Raw genomic sequence first — 27,548 nt, forward strand, 5'->3', positions numbered from 1 at the left:
GCCTGCGTGTGCTCTGACAAGCTGGCAGCTGGTGAGTTAATCTCAGACGGAAAAGCAGACGTCGCTGGCTTTTCCTTCCTCTTCAGATATCACCATGGACTCACCCAGAAAGTGCAGAAGCGAACTATTGCAATTCTGCCTCCCCAGTGACCTGCACTGCCTCTGCAGTGCTGTCAGTGGCACAGACTCGATCAATGCTCTACTAACTGCAAGTTGCAAAGTCTCAATGCTTTTGGAAATAAATGTTTAATACATAAACTGAGTCTGTTTTCAGGAATTCCCCCTTAACATGCGTCCTTCTTATATCAGGAAACTAAAGTTGCATTGCACTTTGCTTGGAATATTTATTGAGATGTGATGATTCATCATACAACATTTCAGATGAACTTCTGCTGTTTCGCAGGTTCAATGATTCAACAAACTCAACAGAGTTTGGATAAAGAAGGCTTTTCAGGATCTGATCTCATCACTTCAAAACACCCACCCTACCATCCTCCCATCACAGTATAAAGCTGATATTTAAGTGAGTCCACAGTCCCGGCTTCAAACTCTTTATTTATAAAGTCCTGAAGCATAGATCCTGCTGTCACTAACCCCAAAATCCATAATTTAAATTCTGCATGAATTCAAGTCCAGATCATCCAACAAATATTATTTTTTATTTATTTGGTGCACTTTTGTCATTTTCTTTATATTCCCTGTCAACTATCTGATCTGCCAAGTTCTGCATCTACACTGACCTCAACTCCACTGTGGTCAGGATCAAGGGCATTTTACAGAAAAAGCCATTGTTGTCCTCAGTCAACCCACAGTCCCATTGAGGCAGATACCTACCATATAAGAGGTGAAATTTCACCTAGATCTAGACTTATTCTGTTTAGAGTGCACAGAATTTAGTAAATTGTTGAATTTAGGCTTAATGTTGAGATCATTTTTCTGCAGCTTTACAGAAAACCGGCTTCACAATCAACAACCAGTTGTATTTGAGCATTTGCCCAAGTTCTCGGCGCTCTGAAATTATAAGACAATAAAGCAAATCTAGACCCAGGTGGAAATCTCCCCACTGGAGGTGTGGTGGTCGGGAAAAAAAAGTGGTCACCTGCTATGTGGTCAGGTTTCCTTCTCAAACCGAAACATTGCTACATTCCTGAGCCACTGCGCAAAGATGTGCAATGTGTCGTCCAGCTCCATCATTCTGTGATTAAGCCTTCGATGGTGGCCAATTAGTTTATATAGACATATTCTAGTGCTTCTCCAATAGCCATGTCCTGAAATCATCTCAGCCCAGTGTCACTATTGGAAAAGAGGAAAGTTTCTTCTCTTGTCGTGGCCAACAATTGGCAGATAACAAAAGTTCCATAAACAGCAAGGAAGCAAGTACTGTTTGTGTTTCGGTCTGTACACAAATTACCTGCTAACTCCACCCACTAATACACAATCACCACATTTTGCAGATGGTTTGACATGAAAAGTCATGATTATTGCAAGGATTATTATTTCGGTGACATAAGGATAAAATTAACATAACAAATATGCTATGAAATGCCACAGACATTACCCCAAGTGAAGAAGAAAGGGTGCAAGACAAGTGGGAGTGAGGTTGGAGACCACAGGATCAAACAACAGATGACAAGATTTTACTTGAACTTTGACCAGGAATACAAGAGCAGTGCTAAAAAGACATCCCCAGATATGGGAGCAGTATTCAAGTCTGGGATCTTTTGAGGAAAAAATAAATATCTGTCATGATAGAATGAGTGTATTGGAGCCAGCTAGAGATGTGAGCATCTGAGATCAGAAGCCATAGTGAGATCAAGGGTATTAATAGAAGGGAATCACCCAATGATGTAGCAGATAGAGCTGCGGCTTATGAGATCAGGCTCAGCTGTGACGCCCTCTGCAGTCCAGTGGCCAGCCAACAGTCACAGCTAACGTTCACACATTATTAACAATGGCAGGCTACCAGGAGCAAGCGGCATATGCCAATTGGGGGGAAAATAGAAACAAACTGGATACGCTATTTTCCCCAAAAAAAATTCATAGAGGAAGAAGGTTTAAACGGACTTAACCAAGGTGGACTGGAAAGAAAGATTGGTAAAACAGCTAATGAGTAATGGGAAGCCTTCAAGGAGGAGATAGTTCATGGACAGAACAAATACATTTCTACAAAGGGGAAAGGTAGGGTTTCCAAACCTCCCTGGATGACTAAGCAAATTGGGATTAAAATAAAACAGATAAAGGAGGCTTATGATAAATGTCAGGTCCAAAATACAGAAGATAATCAAATAGAATATAGAAAGTACAGAGGAGAACTGAAAAAGGAAATAAGAGGGGCAAAGAGACTGTATGAGAAAAGATTAGCAGGTAACGTAAAAGGGAACCCTAAGCTATTCTATAAGCATATAAAAGGTTAGTCAAAGGTAAAGTGGGACCAATTAGGGACCAAAGAGGAAATCTTTTTGTGGGGGCAGAGGCCATGGCTGACATACTGAATGAGTACTTTGCATCTGTCTTCACAAAAAAGAGAATACAGCCAATCCCACGGTATCTGAGGAGAGTGTAGAGAAATTGGATAAGAATAAACAGAGAGGAGGTACTAGAAAGATTGATGATTGATTTGATGGCTCAAAGTTGATAAGTCACCCGGTCCAGACGGGATGTATCCCAAGTTACTGAGGGAAGTAAGGGTGGAAATAACAGGCTCTGGCCACAATCTTTCAATCCTCCTTGGACATCTGGGTGGTGCCAGAGGACTGGAAGGTTGCAAATGTTACTCCCCTGTACAAAAAGGGGCAGAAGGATAAACCTGGGAACTACAGGCCAGTCAGCCTAACATCAGCAGTGGGGAAATTTCTAGAGACTATAATCCGGTACAAAATAAATTTTAATTTAGAAAAATATGGGTTAATAAAGGACAGCCAACACAGATTTGTTGAAGGCAAATCATGTCTAACAAACCTGATAAGAGTTTTTTGATGAAGTAACGGAGAGGGTGGATGAAGGTAGTGCAGTCGATGTAGTTTATATGGATTTTTAAAAAGGTTTGATAAAGTGTCACATAAGAGACTAGTAAGCAAAATAGAAGCTCATGGTATTAAAAGGATAGTGGCAGCATGGATACAGAACTGGCTGGGAGACAGAAGGCAAAGAGTTGTGGTGAACAGTTGTTCTTCTGACTGGAGGGAAGTGTGTAGTGGTATGGCTCAGGGGTTGGTATTGGGACCACTGCTGTTTTTGATCTATATAAATGGACCTGGACTTGGGTATAGTGAGTATTATTTCCAAGTTTGCAGATGATACTAATCTAGGAAAAGTAGTAAACAGTGAGGAGGACAGTAGCAGACTGCAAGAGGACATAGACAAACATGTGGCAGATGAAGTTTAATGTGGAGAAATGAGAAGTGATGCATTTTAGGAGGAAGAATGAGGAGAGGCAATATAATAATAATAATAATAATAATCCTTGCATTTGATATAGCGCTTTTCACGTCGGGAGGACGTCCCAAAGCGCTTCACAGAACACACTGTAAAGTGAATTAACTGTATATTTGTGGGCGAACGCGGCAGCCAATGGCGCACAGCAATGTCCCACAAACAGTCGTAGATTGAAAATGACCAATTTATTATTGTTTTTGGTTTTGGAGGGATTATTATTAGGCTCTGTGTGGAGTAAGGAAACTTGCCCAAGGTTTCGCCCTCTGCCTGGAATTGAACTCAGGTCTCTCACTTGCAAAGCGAGTGCTCTAACCACTGAGCTACAGGACTAAGCTGATGGTACAATCTTAAAGGGGGTGAAGGAATAGAGAGACCTGGGCGTTCACATAAGCAAATCTTTGAAGGTAGCAGGACAGGTAGATAAAGCTGTTAAAAAAGCATACGGAACACTAGGTTTTATAAATAGGGACAAAATAGAACTGAAAGCTCGGCCACCAAGGGCTGGGCGGGAGACATGGAGCAGGCAGGAGCCTGCTGAATGGAGGGAGCGGGAAGATTGGTAGGGAGTCAAAAGTCAGAAAGTTATGGTGAACCTTTATAAAACACTGGTTAGACCTCAGCTAGAGTATTGTGTTCAGTTCCGGGCACCACGCTTTAGGAAGGATGTCTCCTGATAACTGAAGTCTCTCATTCCTGGTACCATCCTGGTAAATCTCCTTTGCACCCTCTCCAATGCCTTGACATCCTTCCTAATGTTGGGATTTCCGATCCCTAGAGTTCGAAATATGACCCAACAATCCAAGGTGGTGCAATAATTCTTTTATTATAAGACAGTTGGCGTAATAGTGTGTAAAGAAGAGCATACTACCGGTTAATCCGCGTAGAACAAAAGTGGAAGAAAAGTTTCTTGGCTGTTGTCACACGCTTGCCCTGGTTTCGCTGGTGTACTTTCCTCGCTCCCCTCCTGCCAGCCGGGACGAACTAACTTCTCTCTCTCTCTTCGCTAATTATACCTGTTTCTGGATTTTTGCCAGATACCTTCTTCCCTCTCACAACTTACCCTGCAAGTACTCATCCTAATCAGTCATTGGCCTGGCGCCAGCCTGACCAGTGTTGATAAGGTGAGTCTCCATTTTCTTGTCTATAATGATGTTATTCGGGACTGGCCTATTGGGAAGTCTACTCCTTATCTTCCTAGGCCTAGCACATGATGTTTTGCAGACCTTTTTCTCTCCATTTCTAACTGATACCCAAGGTTACAATAACACTCAGCAATGTGCATCTGGAGAGAGAAGAGGTAACGGGTACCGTGTTTCCAGCTTGTGCCACATTCCGTTAGTAAGAAAGCTAATTTGGTGGCCATTTTGACCTGTTAATACAATTAATTAAACATATCTTAAAAGAATGGATATAAAAATCTTGTTCTATTCTGAATGATTATAGGGGAATCTCTATATCCCAACACTAAAGTCGCCTAAAATGTTGAGGTGAGGCAAGTGGACACATCCATCTGAAGGGCTGGTTCAATAAGTCTACAATATTGCAAAAAAAAGGCTTCTCTAGAGGTATGAATCATTCAATCACATCATCTCACGTCATGTTTAGTCAAAGGAGATTGTTTGCGTGCAAGAATAGACTTTGAACCATAACTGAAAAGGGCAGATCATAATAGGGAATCATTGTACTCACTCACCCACAAACCATTCCATATTGATCCAATACAAGTAGATCAGCTTCACGTGATAGAATGCCAGATGGATGTACATTAAAAAAATTTGGACCCAGCTGGCTAACAACACATAATTGTATGTGACATGTTAAAAATCAATCAAATTATGCATTAAACGTGATCTAAACTTGTGCCTCAGTCTTTCCACCTCACCCCCACTCTGCTTTTAGCTCCCACCTTAAAACATACCTCTTTGACCATGTCTATGGTCACCTTCCCCTCCTCCTTCTTCCCTGCTCGGCCAACCCCTATAGTTCAGAGTCTGCCTGCTACTCCGATATGCTACCCTGCAAGAAGGGTGCAAAATAAACAAATGCAAGTTGTTGCTGTGTTCGGGCTAATCTGGGAGTGCTCGAGGCTGTCATTGGTCCTCAGTAGGACATATTTCATTTCCAAAATTAATTTTCATCTTGATAAGCATATAATTATTTATTGTTAAAATTGTCCTGTGTACCAGCCCACAATAAATAACATTATAAATCTCATAGTATTTTAAAGTTTCACAATTGAACTTTGAGCTGACAGCGTTAGAGCTGAAGGAGCATTAAACCGAGGTCTCATCTACCGATCCAAGTGGCCAAAGATCCTATTGCACGATTCAAAAAGCGAAGGGTATTTCCTCCTGGTGTCCTGGCCAACATTCCCCCAGATAAAATTGGTCACTCACTCCATGACTGTTTGTGGATCATTGCTATGCGTGTATTGGCTTCCACAAATACACAATTACTGGAGTTCACAGTAAAATCCTGTGAAGCACTTTAGACATTACAATGGCGTGATAAGGTGCATATTAACTGCAAGAGTTATTATTATTAAGAATTATTACTACTATAATACGAATGAATCTTTGTGATTGTGCAGCAACAACTGAGCGCACTCTTTGGGGCAGGCTGCTTGTGGCTGTTCCTGGCATCTGCTCCAACTGACCATCAGTGTCATGGGAATTATTTTAAAATCAATTTCATGTGAACAGATCTGCATTATCTTAGCAATTAGTACAAGAATCACCAACAAACTGATCATCTTTACATTTAAACATGTAAATCGATTCAAAAAATAGAAAGTTTGGCTTCCATGCTGCTGAGTAAATGTGAATGTCAACTGCATCAGGCGCTTTCAATGTCCCCCCGCCCCCATGTGAAATCCGCTATCCAAGTGTAAATTGTGTAATATGTTGTATAGAGAGCAACGAGGCAAACTGGAGCCCAAATGATACCATGTATTAAAGTAGATTTTCACACAATTACCTTTTACCGGTCAGGGAACAGGTTTACAATGAAAGTGCATGAGCAAAACTGGCACTGGAGGGAGTGGACTTGTCAGTTTGATGATCTTGTGCTAATGAAGATCCCAGAGCCTATGTAAATGTATAATTAACCTTCCCAGCAATTGTGTCGGATTAGTATTATTAATAATAATCCTTGCATTTGATATAGCGCCTTATCACGGCTGCACCAATGTTCCAGGACAATACTGTTCAGTGCATTGGGATGTTTCCCTGAGGTGTGGGCAGAGGGAGGAACAGCTGAGGGTGGGAGCAGAGTGTACTGTACAGTGAGGGCAGTAACAGGCGCATGCGCAGAGCCTGGACACCGAGCCGGGAGGGAGGGGCGGTTCCCGGTCCGGGACAGAATTCTGCACAATGTCCAATCAGGAGGACGGGGCTGCGCACGCGTATTGCTGCTCGGCTAAGCCCCGCCTCCGGCATTGTTTGTGGTTTAAATCTGGGCCGTTAGTGAGAGGAGAGTGCGCGTGCGCGGAGCGGCCACAGACATGGACGAGTTTCAGAGCGGAGAAGAGGTGAGAGAGAGATATATAATATACCATATCACACACTGTGTATACCACACCACACACACTGTATATACCATACACACTGTATATACCATACCCACTGTATATACCATACACACACACTGTATATACCATACACACTGTATATACCACACCACACACACTGTATATACCATACCATACCCACTGTATATACCATACACACACACTGTATATACCACACCACACACACTGTATATACCATACACACTGTGTATACCACACCACACACACTGTATATACCATACACACTGTGTATACCACACCACACACACTGTATATACCATACACACTGTATATACCACACACACTGTATATACCATACACACTGTATATACCATACACACTGTATATACCACACCACACACACTGTATATACCATACCCACTGTATATACCATACCCACTGTGTATACCATACCCACTGTGTATACCATACACACTGTATATACCATACACACTGTGTATACCATACCCACTGTATATACCATACCCACTGTATATACCACACCACACACACTGCATATACCATACCCACTGTATATACCATACACACTGTATATACCACACCACACACACTGTATATACCATACACACTGTATATACCATACCCACTGTGTATACCACACCACACACACTGTATATACCATACACACTGTATATACCATACCCACTGTGTATACCACACCACACACACTGTATATACCATACACACTGTATATACCATACACACTGTATATACCACACCACACACACTGTATATACCATACCCACTGTATATACCATACCCGCTGTATATACCATACCATACCCACTGTATATACCATACCATACCCACTGTGTATACCATACCATACCCACTGTGTATACCATACCATACCCACTGTGTATACCATACCATACCCACTGTGTATACCATACCATACCCACTGTGTATACCATACCATACCCACTGTGTATACCATACCATACCCACTGTGTATACCATACCATACCCACTGTATATACCATACCATACCCACTGTGTATACCATACCATACCCACTGTGTATACCATACCATACCCACTGTGTATACCATACCATACCCACTGTGTATACCATACCATACCCACTGTGTATACCATACCATACCCACTGTGTATACCATACCATACCCACTGTGTATACCATACCATACCCACTGTGTATACCATACCATACCCACTGTGTATACCATGCCATACCCACTGTATATACCACACCACACACACTGTATATACCATACACACTGTATATACCATACCCACTGTATATACCACACCATACCCACTGTGTATACCATACCATACCCACTGTGTATACCATACCATACCCACTGTATATACCATACCCACTGTATATACCATACCCACTGTGTATACCATATCATACCCACTGTGTATACCATACCATACCCCACTGTATATACCATACCCACTGTATATACCATACCCACTGTGTATACCATACACACTGTGTATACCATACCATACCCACTGTGTATACCATACCATACCCACTGTATATACCATACCCACTGTATATACCATACCCACTGTGTATACCATACCATACCCCACTGTATATACCATACCATACACGCTGTATATACCATACCATACACACTGTATATACCATACCATACGCACTGTATATACCATACCATACGCACTGCATATACCATACACACTGTATATGCCATACACGTCGTATATACCATACCCACTGTATATACCATACCCACTGTATATACCATACCATGCCCACTGTGTATACCATACCATACCCACTGTGTATACCATACCATACCCACTGTGTATACCATACCCACTGTGTATACCATACCCACTGTGTATACCATGCCATACCCACTGCGTATACCATACCATACCCACTGTGTATACCATACCATACCCACTGTATATACCATACCCACTGTGTATACCGTACCCACTGTATATACCATACCATACCCCACTGTATATACCATACCATACACACTGTATATACCATACCATACACACTGTATATACCATACCAAACCCACTGTATATACCATACCATACCCACTGTATATACCATACCATACCCACTGTGCATACCATACCCACTGTGTATACCATACCATACCCACTGTGTATACCATACCATACCCACTGTGTATACCATACCATGCCCACTGTATATACCATACCATACCCACTGTATATACCATACCATACCCACTGTACATACCATACCATACCCACTGTATATACCATACCATACACATTGTATATACCATACCATACCCACTGTATATACCATACCATACGCACTGTATATACCATACACACTGTCTATACCATACACACTGTATATACCGTACCCACTGTATATACCATACCCACTGTATATACCATACCATACCCACTATGTATACCATACCATACCCACTGTGTATACCATACCATGCCCACTGTATATACCATACCATACCCACTGTATATACCATACCATACCCACTGTATATACCATACCATACCCACTGTATATACCATACCATACCCACCGTATATATGTACCATACCATACCCACGGTGTATACCATACCCACTGTATATACCACACCATACCCACTGTATATACCATACCATACCCACCGTGTATACCATACCATACCCACTGTATATACCGTACAATACCCACTGTACGTACCATACCATACCCACTGTATATACCATACCATACCCACTGTATATACCATACCGTACCCACTGTGTGTACCATACCATACCCAGTGTACGTACCATATCATACCAAGTGTATATACCATACCATACCCAGTGTATATACCATACCATTCCCACTGTGTATACCATACCATTCCCACTGCATATACCATACCATACACACTGTATATACCATACCATACACACTGTATATACCATACCATACACACTGTATATACCATACTATACCCACTGTATATACCATACCATGCCCACTGTATATATACCATACCATACACGCTATATGTGCCGTACCATACCCACTGTGTATATGCCATACCATACACACTGTATATATATACCATGCCATACACACTATATATGCCATACCATACATACTGTATATACCATACCATACACACTGTATGTATCATATCGTGTATGCACTGTATATACCATACCATACATATTGCATATACCATACCATACACACTGTATATACCATACCATACACACTGTGTATACCATACCATACCCACTGTGTATACCATACCATACCCACTGTGTATACCATACCCTACACACTGTATATACCATACCATACCCACTGTGCATACCATACCATACCCACTGTATATACCATACCATACCCACTGTATATACCATACCATACCCACTGTACGTACCATACCATACCCAGTGTACGTACCATATCATACCAAGTGTATATACCATACCATACCCAGTGTATATACCATACCATTCCCACTGTGTATACCATACCATTCCCACTGCATATACCATACCATACACACTGTATATACCATACCATACACACTGTATATACCATACCATACACACTGTGTATACCATACCATACATACTGTGTATACCATACCACACCCACTGTGTATACCACACCACGCCCACTGTATATACCATACCATACCCACCTTATATACCATACCATACACACGGTATATACCATATCACACACTGCACATACAATACACACTGTATACACCATACCATACGCACTGTATATACCATACCATACGCACTGTACATACCATACCCTACCCACTGTACATACCATACCCCACCCACTGTATATACCACACCACACCCACTGTATATACCATACCATACCCGCTGTATATACCATACCATACACACTGTATATACCACACCATACACACTGTATATACCATACCATACCCACTGTATATACCATCACATACCCACTGTGTATACCATCACATACCCACTGTGTATACCATACCATACCCACTGTGTATACCATACCATACCCACTGTGTATACCATACCATACCCACTGTATACACCATACCTTACACACTGTATATACCATACCATACATATTGTATACACCATACCATACACACTGTATATACCATACCATACCCACTGTATATACCATACCCGCTGTATATACCATAGCATACCCACTGTATGTACCATACCATACCCAGTGTATATACCATACCATTCCCACTGCATATACCATACCATACACACTGTATATACCATACCACGCCCACTGTATATACCATACCATGCACACAGTATATACCATATCACACACACTGCATATACAATACACACTGTATATACCATACCATACGCACTGTGTACACCATACCATACACACTATATATACCATACCATACACACTGTACATACCATACCCCACCCACTGTATATACCACACCACGCCCACTGTATATACCATACCATACCCGCTGTATATACCATACCATACACACAGTGTATACCATACCACACACTGTATGTACCATACATACTGTATATACCATAACATACACACTGTGTATACCGCACCACACACATTGTATATACCATACCACACACACTGTATATACTATACCACACACACTGTATATACCATACCACACACACGGTGTACACCATACCACACATTGTATATATCATACCATACACACTATGTATACCATACCATACACACTGTATATACCATACCATGCACACAATGTATACCATACCATACACACAATGCATACCATACCATACACACTGTGTATACCATACACACTGTATATACCATACCATATACGCACTGTCTATGCCATACCATACACACCGTGTATACCATAACATATAGTCAATTCACTTTACACTATATCCTGTGAAGTGCTTTGAGACGTCTCGGAGACATAAGGCGTTATATCAAATACAAGGATTATTACTATTGTACACACGGAGGGAGAGAAACACCAAGAGAGTTGTATATGTTATAATAGGGAGAGAATCCAGTGAGAAGAGTTTTATAGAGGGTGAATGATGGATGGAGAGAGATGAAGAGGGATAAAGTAAACTCCTGATAACTCATCATTCCAAGGGAAAAGGGCTCAGTGACAAGTTATCTGGAGTGATGAGTTATATATATATATATATATGAGTGTGGCCAGGATACTGACAGCATGATGACGTAAGTGTTAGTGATATGTTAAGCCAGGGTAGAGTCATCAGTTTACTGAATATATATATGTGTGTGGGTGTGGAGAAAGAAAATATATACAGGAGATTTCTTATTTAATGCCTTCGGTGTAGTGCGTCTTTGTTGTGAATCTGCACTAACCAGAATCTTGCTCCACCCAGCTTCCAACACTGGCTCCAGCTTGCTTTGAGTTGTTTCCACCCACATTTATATTGCCATTTAGCTGTTGTGCAGTATATTGAATACAGTAAATTAACTGCATAGTTCAGTGAGGATTATCATCTTCAGAGAACAAACTAAACAATATTGTTTTTTCTCTTCAGACTGAATTTGTTGTAGATGAAGTGAGTGCCATTATTAAAGAGGTAAGTGTTTTGCATAATCTATGTCAAATCTACTTTTGTCTATTAGCAATATGGTCAGTTGAAGTTCACCGAAAAGTTCTATTCTTTACAGTCCATAGAGACTGCAATCGGTGGGAATTCATACCAACCTAGCAGGGTGAACCACTGGACATCAACCGTAGTGGAAATGTGTCTGAGTCAACTGACAAAATTGAACAAACCCTTTAAGTATATTGGTGAGTGTTAATCAACGAGCTTCCCAGCAGATTGAGATACCTGGACTTTGGTGTGAAATATAATACAGTTACAATACAAATTTACATGTATACAGTGCCTTTCCTGTTGGAAGAATGTCCCAAAGCACTTAACAAATAATAATAACAGAATATTGTGGTTTACTGCAATACTTTGTATTATGTAATTTATAGTTTGTAACTGCTCTGGATTCTTGAACAACAATTTGAAATGAACGGTGAAGAAAGCTTCAACAATATAGTACAGGAAATGGACCATGGGCTTGTGAATTCATGCCTATTAAAAGATTTTTTTCTCATCTCCTCCCCAAAATATACACACAACATGTATACAGTAAACTGCTGAAAACTCGACCCTGACTTAATGTGTCACTCCATCTCGGAGTCCATCTGCCTTGCCCCTTCCCTTACCTTTTTAAGTTTTGTCTCAAAAGATCTTCCTCTTTGACTGCACCTTTGGTCAACTTCCCCCCCACCCTCCTGAATCCAACCCGCATCCAAGCCGTCGACTGTCGAGTACCTTGGGACATCTCCCTAAAGTAAAAGGTGCTATATAAATGCAATTTCTTGTTGTTTTTGTTAGTAATAATCCTCAAATTTCATACAGCACTTTATCTCATCAACAAAACATCTCAAAGCGTTTCACAGGATTTATTGTAGTCTAGTGACTGTATTGTAGTATTGTGTAACTGGGGTTGGAGCATTTCCTTGAAACCCCACAGTCACCTTTGTATATGTGCACCACAGAACTTTTGCCTGTATTTTGCTTGCTTTGCATCCAGCTTCAACTTCAGACCTTTTCACAGATAAATGTTATGTGAATAAATTCTTGAGGCTTCACTAAAAAGCACATTGTTGCATTTAATGTGTATTTGATTTCAGTGACTTCGGCAATAATGCAGAAGAATGGAGCTGGACTGCACACTGCTAGTTCCTGTTTCTGGGATAATAATGGTGATGGTATGTAAAACCAAACTTGTCTTAATGGTTGAACAAATGACAATAGCCAGCTAGCTCTGTACCCGTGAATAATAGTTACTGTGAATAGAACTACTGGAGGTACGTACAAATAATAAAGGCAGTTTCACAAAGCAATGTGGCTTTTTTTATTTCCGTGATCCAAATCTATCCATTTATTTAAAGATTTTATTTATTCTGAAGGTGTTATTTTTGAAGCTCTTCGATTCCAGCTGGTTCTTTTATGAAATTAATTTGATTGATGCTTCTTAAAATACCACAAATACCTATCAACAATATGTTGAGTAGGTGTGTCTACCTTCTGCTCACAGAGCGCTGGTGCCAAGTCTTTATTTAAAATACCGAAGGGGAATGCTATGTGATGCAGAGTGAATTGAGGGAAATGGAGGAAAGAGCCTAAAACCCAAGAATGCAATGTCTAGTTCTCATCTCAGTGTGTAATTGGTCTATTTCTTACCTTTCAGGGAGCTGCACTGTGAGATGGGAGAATAAGACTATGTACTGCCTGGTCAGTGTCTTTGGGCTAACTATCTAAATCCTGGATTCTGGCTGCATTATATCCTTGATATTTAACCCATCTATCCTTCCCTAAAAGACCTGGACTGTGAAGCACTTGATTGCTGCTTTTATTACTATCCTTATTTTTAAATATTCTAACAGTGTCCAATTCAACATGGAGTGTCTTGTTCCTATTTGTTTTGCATAAGCATCCATTCCATCTACTCGTGAAGAAACATAGTTGTTGTAACCTTTCATGTTTTGTGTTAAAACATTAAAATAAACTTGTTTCATTTGAACTAATTATTGTACACTGTTGCAAGTCTTAAGCACTACCTACAGTCTGAAAATATTGGTATTTTAATAGCTGGGATTCTTTTTAATGGAAGCTTAAAAAGTCCCCTCCCACATGGACAATTCAATTGGTAAAATTTCTTTAGTTATAAGTGGGTCTAAAATCACATGAGCGTCTGGTTTCCATTCTAATATTATTGCAGACATTCACGGCTGTGATTTATTAGTATTGTTTGGAGCACAAGCTCACAGCCTGAGTGTTTAAACATCCAAACTACATACAAAAACCCTTTCATGAAATTGCTGCCAAAAATATTCATTTGTTTTAAATAGCTACAGCCAACTTGATTTCATCAAGTCAATGGAACAAATTCTTAGGGTATACTTATATAATTAGTTCCAGATTAAAATTCAAGGTTAGCCAACTGTAATTTTATGTGGTCAGATGGGTGTCTTAGACATGTGAAAACTTACCATGCTTCTGATCCAAACCACAGAGTTCAGCCTACATATTCTACCTACAGATGGAAAGTTCCACGTTTCGACATTCTTTTGAGTATTAGGAGGTTAGCAATAGCCAAGGCTTGGGGCCATCAGCGTGCATTGGTTACAGCTAAATCCACATAGTTCACCATTGACAGAAGTTTGACAAGATACCTTCCACTTGTCCATCTTGCCTATCTAGTCTATTGAGAGCTTTGGCTTGCAGGCTTAACGGGAGTTGAGGGGAAGGAATCTCGGCCCAGTGACTGTTTTCCCACCCCAAGTCTGCTGACAAGCCAGACTGGCTGGTCTGTTTCAGTGCCCTGGAGGACTGTAAACCAACATGGCTCAGGGACCAGATTACAAAGACCAGCAGAAGACTAACTTATTTCTCTTGTTCTGTGGCTGAGCACATCACCCTAAAACCAGCCCAGCCCAAGGAAGACCGGGCTACCCCCATTACCTCACCTACCACCTTTCTCTCACATTTGAGACACTAGATGGATAGCAGGAACTAGGAACTCCTTACAAGCTTCCTTCTATTGGAGCATTGCTGCCATTCTCCTGCCCGCAAGTCAAATACACAACCCTACATTTTAAACCATGATTCCACCAGTTGTAATTATGGAGTTTGAGCAACAACTGCTTGCCCCGGCATGGAAATCAAAGTGGATTCCAAGCTCTGGATATATGTATAAAAATGTAAGGGTTGCTAAAATATAACAATGTAAAAATGCTAATGGTGGAATGAGTACATCAGCTTTATAACAACTAATAGTATGATTTCCCTCGAAAGTTAAATTGTCACAACCAGAAAATCAACTGAAAGTGTTTTTTTATTGGCATCAACTCAAATTAGGTATAAGCCTAGATATGTACATAACTGTTCATTTAAATGAGCCTCAATACAAATAATGCTCAGTAGTCTTAAAGTAATCAGATATTCCCATTTTAAAATGCAGTAATGAATCCCAATCAAAGATTCAGAAGTTCACTTCTATTAGCTTCTCACATACAATACTTTGTTAGCTGCAATATTTACAGTCCCAGTAGATGCACATATACTACTACATTCAATTTATTTTACAAACGCAGTACAATTAATTTAACATACATTTAATTTAGTCAAATATTACGAATCTTTTGCAACTTTATTTCTCATTGAAGGCTGCAAATTGGCAGTTGGCACAATTCAGTTTATTTCAAAAAAATTAGATGTTCAAGCAAAAACTTTTAAAATTTATTTCAAATGTTTACCATTTGCTCACAAAATTAACAATGGGATAACCTGGGATTCAACTGTCGATTTCCACATCCTGGGATTAAACACATGATCCCATCTTGAGAAATGATGAAGGTGTATATTGGTCAAAATTATCAAACTAGTACACTTTTTCAACCAACCCAAGAGTAAAGTTACCAGCAGAACACATTGAGGTTCTGCTGATATTGCACTATTATTTAGAAATGTTTCTGTTTAATAACTTTCAAATTTCCTCTAAATGTGATCCACAGGAAAATCGGAAACATCCCACATTGTATGTGTGGTGATAAATTATTAAATGGCAGCAGTTACTCCAAACACTAGAAAATGGAATATAAAAGGCTTCCTAATGGCTCAGTTGGTAACAACCATACATATATATATATATATACATACACATACATTCACACACACACCAAGTAGCTCCCACGTCTGGGTGGAAGTAGTGGATGTCAGCAAGGTGAGAGAAGGCTCATAGGAATTGGATTCCAAGCTTCTTTGACTGAAGACAGGAAAGCAAAAAGCCAAGTTTCTTAATGATGCTTTTCAGTGTGTAGGCATTGGGTGAAGACGGGAACTTACGCTCAACAAAAACTTTTAAAATTTATTTCAAACTTTTACCGTTTCGCTCATAAGATTAATAACGGGATAACATGGCACCACCAAACAGCTGAAAAGCTTGCTGACACCATTTTAGCTCACGCATATAAAATAAATATTTGTGGGCGGTACTGGACAGCAATCAGGACCATGGAACCAAATGCGTACACAAGTAGGGTAAAGATATAAAAAGTGAAGCTAAATAAAGTGCTGATATATAAAGTTCTCAAACAAGATAGGCTTCTGGCACTGTGCACACACAAGCAGGAAGATGGCTAAGACTGGTCCTGTTCTTCCATGCATAATATTAATAGTGTCCTCTGGTGCCTTACAAAAGAAGATGTAAGGTATTCGGTTAAATTAACCAAGATTATTTGTGCACCTCATTAGGAATGTACAAGTCTCAGCTAAAGCTTACATTGCGAGCTTCTTTGGGAATGGAAAATACAGGAACTAAACAAGGGAAGAATATAAATAACCATTGCACGGATTTGATTGGGAGCAAACAAGAAAGAATGGAAGAAAATCATTCAAGCAAGATTATGTATACATCTGGAAGGTACAAGTCTCACCTTAAATTCACATAGTGGATCTCTTAGGAAATAGTAAATACTCCAACTAAACAAACAACAATATAAATAAACCTTGCATTTTACATTGGGTCTGTAACGTCAAAACATTTTAAGTGTTTCCCAGGGAATTGCTGTAAAGTGTATTGACTTGTGCATTGACTAGGCGGACGTGGCAGCCAATTTGCACACAGCAATGTCCACCAAAAGCCATGAAGTAAATGACCAATTTTATGTAGAAGATTGTTGGCCATGACACCAGGAGAAGCTCTTTTTTCAAATAGTACCATGGAATCTTCAGGATCCACCTAAACAGGACTTTGGTTTTTGTTTAACATCTAATCTGAAAGACGGCACCTCTGCTCCCCTAGTATTGCACTAGGGTGTCAGATAACACGGTTTTCAAATGATTTGTTTCTTTAAAAAAATGACAATGGTCTCACATACTTTCCTGAGGAGATTGAGTGATATTTAGAAAACTAAACCAATGTTCACCTGCAACAGGATCTAATAACTAGTGGGCAAAACAATTGCTTCAGATACTTAGTACCAATGTTAAACCTTATTAAATCACAGTAAGGATCAATGATGGTACTAAATGCCCAAAAGCTATTTGTATATAGACTGGAGAGATATTTAGGCAGTAAATATGCAATGTGACATCAGGAATCTGACAACAACTGATCAATTAAAGATTTGTAAAAACAAATACACACAATCAATGGTCATGAACTTCCTTGAATGTGTGCGTTCATTTAGATTTTAGAGCACCAGAATCTATTTATCCACGGTAAGTTAAGACCCACAGAAAAATACACATTTCTAGTCAATCAAACTTGTAAATAAAACAGGGGAAGAGAAATGGAAAACAGAAGAGAGAACTCTTTACGACCAATTTTACCTCAAAGATTTCTACAGAAACAAAGCAATTAAAATTGTTCCTTCCTGGAATGTAATTGGTGCATGAAGACTATGGATACTATATTAATATAGGTTGCTCCTGAAATTAAAAGTTCTAGCATATTCCTATGTCACAGAATAGATTAACTCTTATTGATGAAGTACAATAATTAGTTATTTATCACAATGATGAGCAAGTAAACAACTGTTGTTTCCCTTTATCATTTTGTGATATGGTTGGTAATAATGTAAGCCAATGCATCTATTAGCTCCTATATTGCACTGTATTCTTCAAACAAATGTTACTATGCACAGCCTCATACTTAAAAGGTAATCTGATCCACACTTAAAATTAAGAAACAAGGATCCTGTTTTTGCACTTATTTTTCTTCATCAGCAAATTACAAATTTAAGACACTCTTGATTTTAAAATTGTTCCAAATAAAGAATCCCAAGTAGCAACCTGATTTGCTTTAAAATACATCATTTCATTACATCTTTGCCCTACATCTGATCTTTTTAGTGAGTCTCATTCATCTTGTATATCAGTTTGTAATTTTAAAAAGAGGTTCCACAACACTCAAGAAAACATTCATATCATTGCACATGTTCAGAGTAAGACCAAATGATGTTTTAGAAGCTTCATGTGTTGGTTTCCAATAATAAAACGTGTTCTCTCTCTCCATCCCATCCTCCCTGAAGAAGGCAAATAAAAGAGGAAATACTATAAATGCCTTCAGCACCTGGTTTGCCCCAGGATCCCCGTTCCCTAATCACAAACCAGTCGTTTGTTTAAAATGTACTAAGAATCAGACAGAACAGCTAGCAGAAGTGCATGAGAAGGTTAAATATTTACAATACCACATGTAAAGTTACCATGATGTGATTTTAGTTACTTAGGTACTGAAGTAGTTATGAGATTGGTCACATAGAAAATATTTCAATGAAAATTCTATTTCATCCTTCCGTTTTCCAAACCCACGAGTGTAGTGTATCTATTCCTGGTTAGGGTACAGCCATTGGAGATCCTTTGTTCAGTCACTGTCAGATTCATCCTGGTACTTAGATTTAATGGCACGACCATTTTGTAAAGGCATTTCTTCATAGTCGCTCCTAACGTAGAAAAGTTAAAAGTTAAACCTGAAGAAGTTTGGGTCAAATGATCAAGATGAATCTAATCAATGCACTTAGAACAGTTCAAAACTTGTGAAATCCAATTTGTAGTATCTCTTAATCAAAATTGGATAATTATAACAATGATAATAACAATTATAAGAATGCATTATCAAATTTTATTTTCAAAAGGTCTTATTAGACAAGATCCAAGGAGTCGAGATGGAGGGATTCAGGCAATGTTCTAGTGTTTTGGAGTGGCTGAAACTCAGCTCAAACAGTTCACAGTGGAACAGAATGAGAAAGTCCTTGAACAATCTATACTGTGACTCTCTCTCTCTTCTCCCCCCACCCCCGCCCCCACCAAAACAAAGGTCACCACCATATAAAGGACAAACTTACCCGTAGATCACATCATCATCAGAGTCATTTAGCATGGAAAAGGCTGGGTTATCTTTCAGCTGGGACTCTAAAGAGAGAAAGGTAACCAATTGTGTCTGGTTCACAGAAGATATATTCACAAATCAACAGCATCTATAAAGCACTTTACCCCCCAGAGGATAGAGTTCAAAACCCTCGTCCTCACCTTCAAAGCCCCCCACGGCCTTCACCTTCATATCTCTGTGACCTGCTAATGACATATCAACCTCTCTGCTCAGTAGGCTCTGGCCTGCTTCACGTCCCCCACCCGGCCTGCCCCACCATCGGTGGTCGGGCCTTCAGCCTCTCTGCTCTCACCCTTTGGAACTCCATTCCAGTCCCTTCACCTTGCTCCCTCTCTTGCCCCCATCTTCAACACGCCTTTGGTCACTCTCGTACCCCTACTTTCCCTGCCCTCCACCCCTCATGATCCCAATCTGCTGCTTGGTCCCAATTCCTGACTGTCCAGCGCCTTGGGACAGCCTCGCAATGTGAAAAGCGCTATTCAAAGGTAATGTATACTGGCCAACCCTGTGAGGTTCAAGTGCATCATTTCTACACATGGAGGGTTGTAAACATGAAGAACAATTTTCCCCCAGAAAACTGTAAAGCCAGAATCAATATTTAAAAGAGAGATACAGACAAATACTTCGGTAGTAGAGGTAATAATGTCCCAAAAGGCAGGACAATGGGACTAAAAAGATCTAATAAACTAGTGGAACAGGCATGATGGGCTGAATGGTCTCCTGTTCTCCTAGCTTCATATCATGACTGACTACTATTCACTGTACATTCTCATAACACAGCACTTGATGCTGCTCAGGAAACAAATGAACCTTAATAGATTATTTGATCCAACGCCTACAGAAGAAAGGAGGCAGAACATGGACTTCAAGCTCCACTGTCTCAATACAAAAGATCAATAAAACAAGCAAAAGGCAACTTACGCCATACACCATACAATCTACAGGCAAACATGTATGTCACTTACCATAAACAGCATTTTTCGAAGGGGAATAGACGTAGGCCAATGTATAGAGGTAAAAGTTCAGCAAGCCATAGAAGGATAAGAATTCAGCTGGTGGACTCAGTAAAGGAAGACATTCACAAGTGCATAACTGATGCATTGAAAATAATTAGAACATTAAAATGTCAAACACCACAATGCCTGCCTAAGGAGTCAATAATGCCACATAAAGGACATTTGATTCACAAGGTAAAAGTGCTCTCCTCATACAGTACAAATTCAGTCAAGTTAAGGGAATATGTTGCATTTGCTGTTTTTTTCCATCTTACAAATATTTTTAATGAATGGAGAGACAGGAATGAATTTTACAAATAGCCACTACGTTTTGGAAGAGTTTGTTTGTTTATTGTAGTTTTGTGACTTGCAAGTATCTCTACCTTTAGCAAGCGAGAGGACCTGGGTTTGATTCCTGGGCAGGGCAAACATTGGGCAAGATTCCTTACTCTACACGCCTTTGCTTACCTAGCAATAAATAGGAACCCGGTTGTTGGCAGATTGCTTTTCTGGGGGTTATTTTCCCTTCAAATAAAAATAATTTTGTCACTCAATCCACAACTGTGGGACAATGGGACAGTGCTGTGCACAACTGGCTGAAGCGCTTTGAGATGTCTCGAAGATGTGATAAGGCGCTATATCAAATGCAAGGATTATTTATTATTTATAATATTGTTGATTTTAATTTCCTCAGTTCTGCTTAGTTTCCAGCTCCTCTGCAACATCACGAGGTTAACCACATGAAAGGATATAGTTCTTATAGCGAGTTGAAAGCTCGGCCACAAAGAATGTTTTGATTACTATAATTAGTATTTATAGTAGGTAAGTGGGTTCAATTAGAGGGTGGTTAGCAAGGTCTCCTCAGAGCTGAACTGGCTTCAAGGGGACATGCTTAGCAACTGAATTGAGTCAACCGTTTGCGGCAGTTTCGGTAGTCTAGTTCCTGACCTAGGTGGGTCTGTAGTATTTCAGGGCATTGACGATGACAGACCAACCAACCTGACTCATCAATAGCACTTGAAAGTGGCAGACCAGTCACTGAGCACAAAGTCTTCCCCCTTGGTTCCAGTTAACTTGAAAGCTACAGCGCTAGCAGATTATTTGATCCTACCTGGACAAGCAGCAATAAGCTTACCAGATCGTGCTATCCACTGCTCCGAAACGCCACCCCATGTGAAGGGTACCATATGAATGGAGTTGTATTAATGGCAAGCCAGGTGGTATTAGCCAGTTAAACCAGCAATATCCCAACACACACTCTGTAGCCTCCAAGCCTTGGCTCTGGTCAACCCGTGGCTTATGCTCTCTGAAATTCGGTAAACAGGAAGTAATCCTCTAGGGAGAGAGTGTGCATTCCATTCCTGACAGGGAAATTTCCAGCCGTAGGTGGCATACACGTTTGGAACTGTCACTTGGATACTGTTAAGCATGGTAATGGTTTCCCACGTGTGTCAGAAACCAGGTGACCAAACAAAAAGCAGAGCACCAAGGACAAAGTGGGATCAGGGCTCACAAATGACACAAGAACAATTCTTGATTTTTTTGTAATGAATTCTCAACTTTGTTCTCTATTAAACATTAGATTGACTACATTAAAGGATATAGTTCTTATAGTGAGTTGAAAGCTCAGCCACAAAGTTATCTTGCAGAACCCTTGATCCGAACCTCAGGTATAAGATTACGATGCTATATTTAAAAATACAAATATGTAAATACCCATTATAGAAATAAAGCATCTTTAGTTGCATTAGACAAACAAGAATAAGAGACATGGTTAGGCAATGCAGCACTTTTGAAAACCATTACTGTAAAGATGAGTTGAATAGAGTTGAATTCGCTCAGGTCTGGTTAGTAACAAGTGATGAAAGGTTAGATTGAAAAATGGTTTGTCTCATGTTATCAAACAAATTTCCACCTTCTTGCCCTGAATTCACCAACTCATGATGGAGCACAGCCACCCTTTAATACCTTAGCCAAGTGGCCATTCTGCATGGGTGAGCCTCGCCAGTGATTTGTACATACAACTACAGTAAAGCCAACATAAGTCATATCAGTTGGAATCATAACATTTAATAAGACTTACACGAAGTCTGATTTGCAGGCAAACTGTATAATCATATAAAATCCAATTTAATCAATAATCTACACTGCGCATGCGAATTTCAATGCTACCAGTAAGTGCGCATGTGGTGATGGGACAAGAGTACATTTCCCGTGAATCAATGCAGCTGGCTAGTAAGTGCATGTGTGTCGACGGGTCAAGACGTCATATTCCCATGATTCAAAGCAACCGGTAAATTCGGGAGTAATGGAGAGTAGGGGAGAGGCATTACAAGTTAGGAGGTGGTTAATACAAGTAGTAAAGAACTCAAAGTGTTTTTTGATAGGAAACTGAATGGGACTTGGGTAAATGTATGACTTAGGTGATTATACAATACATAAAGATAAGACTTATGTGCGTTTTACTGTATAAAACAGTAACAATTTCAGCCTGGAGCAGTCCATCAGTACAGCCAATTTCATACGATATTCCTTTGATGCCCAAAAGGGAGAAAATTGGAAAAATAATTTGACACAGGACATTTTTAAAAATAATCAAAATAAATCTGTATCCTATCAAATTTAAAGGAATTTGTCTAGTTCCTCTTTGAAATTGTGAACAACATCAAAAATCAAACCCCATCCCTTTCTCAACCAAAATCCCCACAGGGAGGAAATCCAGCAGGGAGTACTAGATATTGATAGGATGCAAAAATTCAGGTCAGTTTTTCCTTTCATTAGCACTGGACAACTTAGGCCAGATGTATGTCCCCAACAGAGATAGATACAAAAGTTACTGGTAGAACACCAGTTTTCTGAACTTGTCAAGATAGACATTTCCTACCTTATTACCAGCACAATAAATGTTAGTCCTGTCAAAAACTTCAGTCGGAGATCTGAAAAAAAATCAAACCAGATGGTCACATGTATAGATGTGCAAGAACAGAATCTGTAATTCACTAAAATGATCAACATTAACCACAGATTCATTGACTCGTAAGTGATGCAACTGCAACACTTTGAGTAACGGAAAAGACCTAAATCATAAAAACGTTATACAAGAATTACATGAATCTGATTAAAATGGCTTTTAAATAAACCATTTAGCCAACAAGCGGCTTAATACTTGATGTTTCATGATGTCATTTCTTACAACTCAATGACTAATTGATAAAGGCAGTATCACACAATTCAATGATGGGAGTCAAGTATACAACATCCAGCTAGTACTAAGCTTTCATGGGGTAAGATGGCTTCAGGTTAGCTCTTAGGCCAGGCCAAAGCAGAGTAAACTCTGGAACTCAACCCTGGCTTAATTAGTCACGACGAGTTAAGTCACCATGCTGTCAATATCCCAGCTGCTTCCCAAGCAAAGTGTTAATAAGGAACTTTGGCTTTACTTGTCACACAATTTAACACGCAACTAGCTGCATTCTAGAAATTTGTTTAAGTACTTACAATGTAAATCTAATCAAATAACTCATCCTATAAGATGGCACCTTGCATTGCAGAGGCCTCCTGCTCTATTCTGTGACTGGTGGGAGCACTCAGCGGAGGTTGGATGCACAGGCTTGGATGCATCGCAGTGGCCTCTGGTCTATTGGAGCCATGGCCTCTTGACCTATCCTGTGACAGAATAAGGCCAGAGGCCACAGCTTGGTCCTCCAATAGACCAGAGGCCTCTCGTCATGTGCGCCCAACCTCCGCCAAGCATCCGCAGCAGTCACAGTGCCTGTTGTGGCTGGGAGGACCTATGCTTAACTCATCACTGCAATAACTCGTTGCTGAGCTCTTTTCCGTTGGGAGTGACAAGGTATCAGAAATTTACTGTATACATAGAGGAAAAATACAAACTTCCATAAGCAGGATATCATTAGAATGCATTAGAGAAACTAGTATTGGATACTAGTGCTATGTAACACTACCCTGCGTGAGGGGGGACTATATAAATGCAAATTGTTGCTGTTGTTGTAAATCAACAAAATCTCACGTCGGCTTTTCATTGGCACGTTCTACTCTCCCTCCTACCCTGGACTCCTACTGTTTGCTCAAAAGTATCCCATTGTTCCAAATATAAAACATTAATATCCTGCTCTTCCCACCACCTCCCCAAAAGCTGAATGAAAAACAATTAAGTCGACTCAAATTATAAAAATGGAATTCTGTTCAATTAACCAGTACATAGCAAACAGTAAAAGATATATCATTCCCCCCCTAAGTTTAAAGCACCTCTGTGCAAAATGATATCCTTTATTATTTTCAATAAGTAACCATTTTAGCAAACATTTTACTCAGCAAATCGACATTTCAGTAAAACACCACTTACCAAAATATGGCATGTTTTTCAGTTCTGAACAGGCCCTCACAATCAGGAAAACAAGGTACAGTATATACAGGGATCCCACAATTAGAAAGAAAACCTTCATTCCCTGAAATGAAAAGGTATCAAAAAGTACTCAATGTAAAGATATTTCCTATATATATATATAGAGAGAGAGAGAGAGAGAAAACCAAGCTGGAAGGACTTTTTTTTTTAAATCAGATATTTGAATCCATTGCTATAACTAAGCAGACTAGTCTTATGAAAAAAAATCAAAACCATACAAAATGAAACTAAAGATGACAATCATTATGTTGACAAATGTACCAACTTATTTATAATTGTTCCTTTTGATATTTCACATATTAACATCAGAACATCTTAAGGCTGTTAATTGTTGTTAATTGTACTAACTGCATTTTTGTTAGATGCAGCAACCAATTTGTACATGGCAAAGTCCCACAGACAACAATGGAGAATCGTTGGCCTGAACACTATTGTTCTCTTTCGAATGGTATCAAGGGATCCTTATTGTCAACCTGAACAGGTATTGGTTTAACATCTCATCCAAAGGATAGCACCACTGTCAATGCAGCGTTCTTGTATCACTGCACTAGAGTGTCAGCCTAGATTACAAGTTCAAAGCCCCAATCTGAGGTTTAAACCTTGAAGCTTGGAGGCAACAATACCTCCAACTGATCCAAGCTGTCATCTAATTTGAGCCAACAATGATCTGCAAAGAGCAGTGAAATAAGTACCAAATTAATTTGGGGAATAATTTTGACAAGAGAACAAAGAGAATAATAGCGAGGACAATAGGAGAAATTCCCCATTTACTTTGAAATAGTGGTTGGGGGTGTGTGGAGGGGAAAGAGTTCTTTACCATACATTGCTTATTACTACCTTTCACTGTTTTGACATGGTTATCAATGCATTATTTGCAGCACTATGTTCCATATTATTTTGGTGTCTATAACAACAACAACAAAATTACATTTATAGAGCGCCTTTCACATTCGGAGGATGTCCCAAAGCGCTGTACAGTCAGATGTCGGGGCCCGAGCATGGGAGAGGGGTGGTGTAGGGGTGAGGGAAGGCAGAGAGGTGGGAGGGAGACCAAAGGCACGGTCGAAGAGAAGGGTCTTGAGACCGGCCTTGAAGGAGGCAAGGGAGGAAGCGAGGCGAAGGGACCGTGGGATGGAGTTCCAGAGTGTGGGGGTAGAGAGGCTGAAAGCCCGGCCACCAATGGTAGGGCGGGAGACATGGGAGCAGGCCGAAACCTGATGAACAGAGGGAGTGGGCAGATTGGTAGGGAGGAGTCAGCAGGTCAGAGGTAGGAGAGGGCAAGACCATAGATAATAATAATAATAATGGATGGCCTTAAAGGTGAGGACGAGGATCTTGAACTCAATCCTCTGGGGGATGGGGAGCCAGTGGAGTCAGGCGAGGGTGGGAGTGATGGGGTCTCGGAGCCTGGTGCATGACAGTACACGAGCTGCAGAGTTTTGGATGATCTGCAGCTTGTGAAGGGAAGAGTTGGGAAGGGCGATGAGGAGGGAATTCCGTTAATCAAGCCTTAAGGTGACAAATGCGTGGGTGAGGGTTTCAGCAGCCTGAGGGGATGAGGCAGTGGCGGAGTCTGGCAATGTTGCGGAGGTGGTGGTAGGCAGTGCTGGTCATGGTGCGGATGTGGGGGAGAAAGGACAGTTCAGGGTCAAACAAGACACCCAAGTTCCTGACTGGCTTAGTAAGGTTGAGTGCGCAGCCATGGAGGCTGATGCTGCCAGCGCCTGAAGTGTGGAGGCGCTGGGCGAGCCAATCAGGAGAACCTCGGTCCTGCTAACGTTGAGTTGGAGAAAGTTGGCCCTCGTCCAAGACATGATATCGGACAGGCAGTTGGTCAGGATCTCAGTAGTCCTGGAGTTCAGAATGGAGGCAGAGAGGTAGAGTTGGGTTTCGTCCGCATACATGTGGAAATTTACCCCATGTCTGCGGATGACGTCACCAATGGGGAGCATGTAGAGGGTAAAGAAGAGGGGACCGAAGATAGAGCCCTGAGGGACACCGCACGAGATGGTGCGGGGGCTGGAGGAGACGCGGTTTGCTGCAACGAAGTGGAGGCCGTGTGAAAGGTAGGACCTGAACCAGTCAAGGACAGAACCTTGAAGGTTGAGGTGGGAGGAGAGACGGTGGAGGAGGATTGAGTGGTCCACAGTGTCAAAG

General features: G+C 40.4%; 2 protein-coding genes across 2 annotated transcripts in view; one reads left to right on the plus strand and one right to left on the minus strand.

Moving 5' to 3' along the window:
• The first annotated feature begins 6,860 nt into the window (after positions 1 to 6,860).
• Positions 6,861 to 14,604, plus strand: LOC103178899 (dynein light chain Tctex-type 1). Its single transcript, XM_007893879.1, has 5 exons — positions 6,861 to 6,964; positions 12,551 to 12,592; positions 12,684 to 12,807; positions 13,708 to 13,785; positions 14,268 to 14,604. The coding sequence occupies exons 1-5, from the start codon at positions 6,938 to 6,940 to the stop codon at positions 14,336 to 14,338; spliced, it is 342 nt and encodes a 113-aa protein (XP_007892070.1). The 5' UTR covers positions 6,861 to 6,937; the 3' UTR covers positions 14,339 to 14,604.
• A 1,292-nt stretch (positions 14,605 to 15,896) lies between these two features.
• The window catches only part of tmem181 (transmembrane protein 181), a 28,303-nt gene continuing 16,651 nt past the window's right edge, over positions 15,897 to 27,548 (minus strand). The window contains exons 12-17 of the mRNA XM_042333471.1: positions 25,332 to 25,434; positions 23,850 to 23,901; positions 22,569 to 22,651; positions 20,936 to 21,025; positions 19,927 to 19,993; positions 15,897 to 19,524 (exon numbers count right to left, since the gene is read on the minus strand). Of these exons, the coding sequence (XP_042189405.1) occupies positions 19,446 to 19,524; positions 19,927 to 19,993; positions 20,936 to 21,025; positions 22,569 to 22,651; positions 23,850 to 23,901; positions 25,332 to 25,434 (474 nt within the window). The 3' untranslated portion in view covers positions 15,897 to 19,445. The remainder of the gene's footprint in view (positions 19,525 to 19,926; positions 19,994 to 20,935; positions 21,026 to 22,568; positions 22,652 to 23,849; positions 23,902 to 25,331; positions 25,435 to 27,548) is intronic.

The sequence above is a fragment of the Callorhinchus milii genome, unplaced genomic scaffold (assembly GCF_018977255.1).
Source record: "Callorhinchus milii isolate IMCB2004 unplaced genomic scaffold, IMCB_Cmil_1.0 Scaffold3, whole genome shotgun sequence".
Classification (NCBI taxonomy): domain Eukaryota; kingdom Metazoa; phylum Chordata; class Chondrichthyes; order Chimaeriformes; family Callorhinchidae; genus Callorhinchus; species Callorhinchus milii.

What these genes read in the sequence shown, in the direction of transcription:
- LOC103178899 (XM_007893879.1), top strand. Translation starts at nt 6,938, where the DNA reads ATGGACGAGTTTCAGAGCGGAGAAGAG. An exon ending in AGTTTCAGAGCGGAGAAGAG is followed by an intron (nt 6,965 to 12,550) that starts GTGAGAGAGAGA and finishes TTTTCTCTTCAG; the next exon opens with ACTGAATTTGTTGTAGATGA. An exon ending in CAAACCCTTTAAGTATATTG is followed by an intron (nt 12,808 to 13,707) that starts GTGAGTGTTAAT and finishes ATTTGATTTCAG; the next exon opens with TGACTTCGGCAATAATGCAG.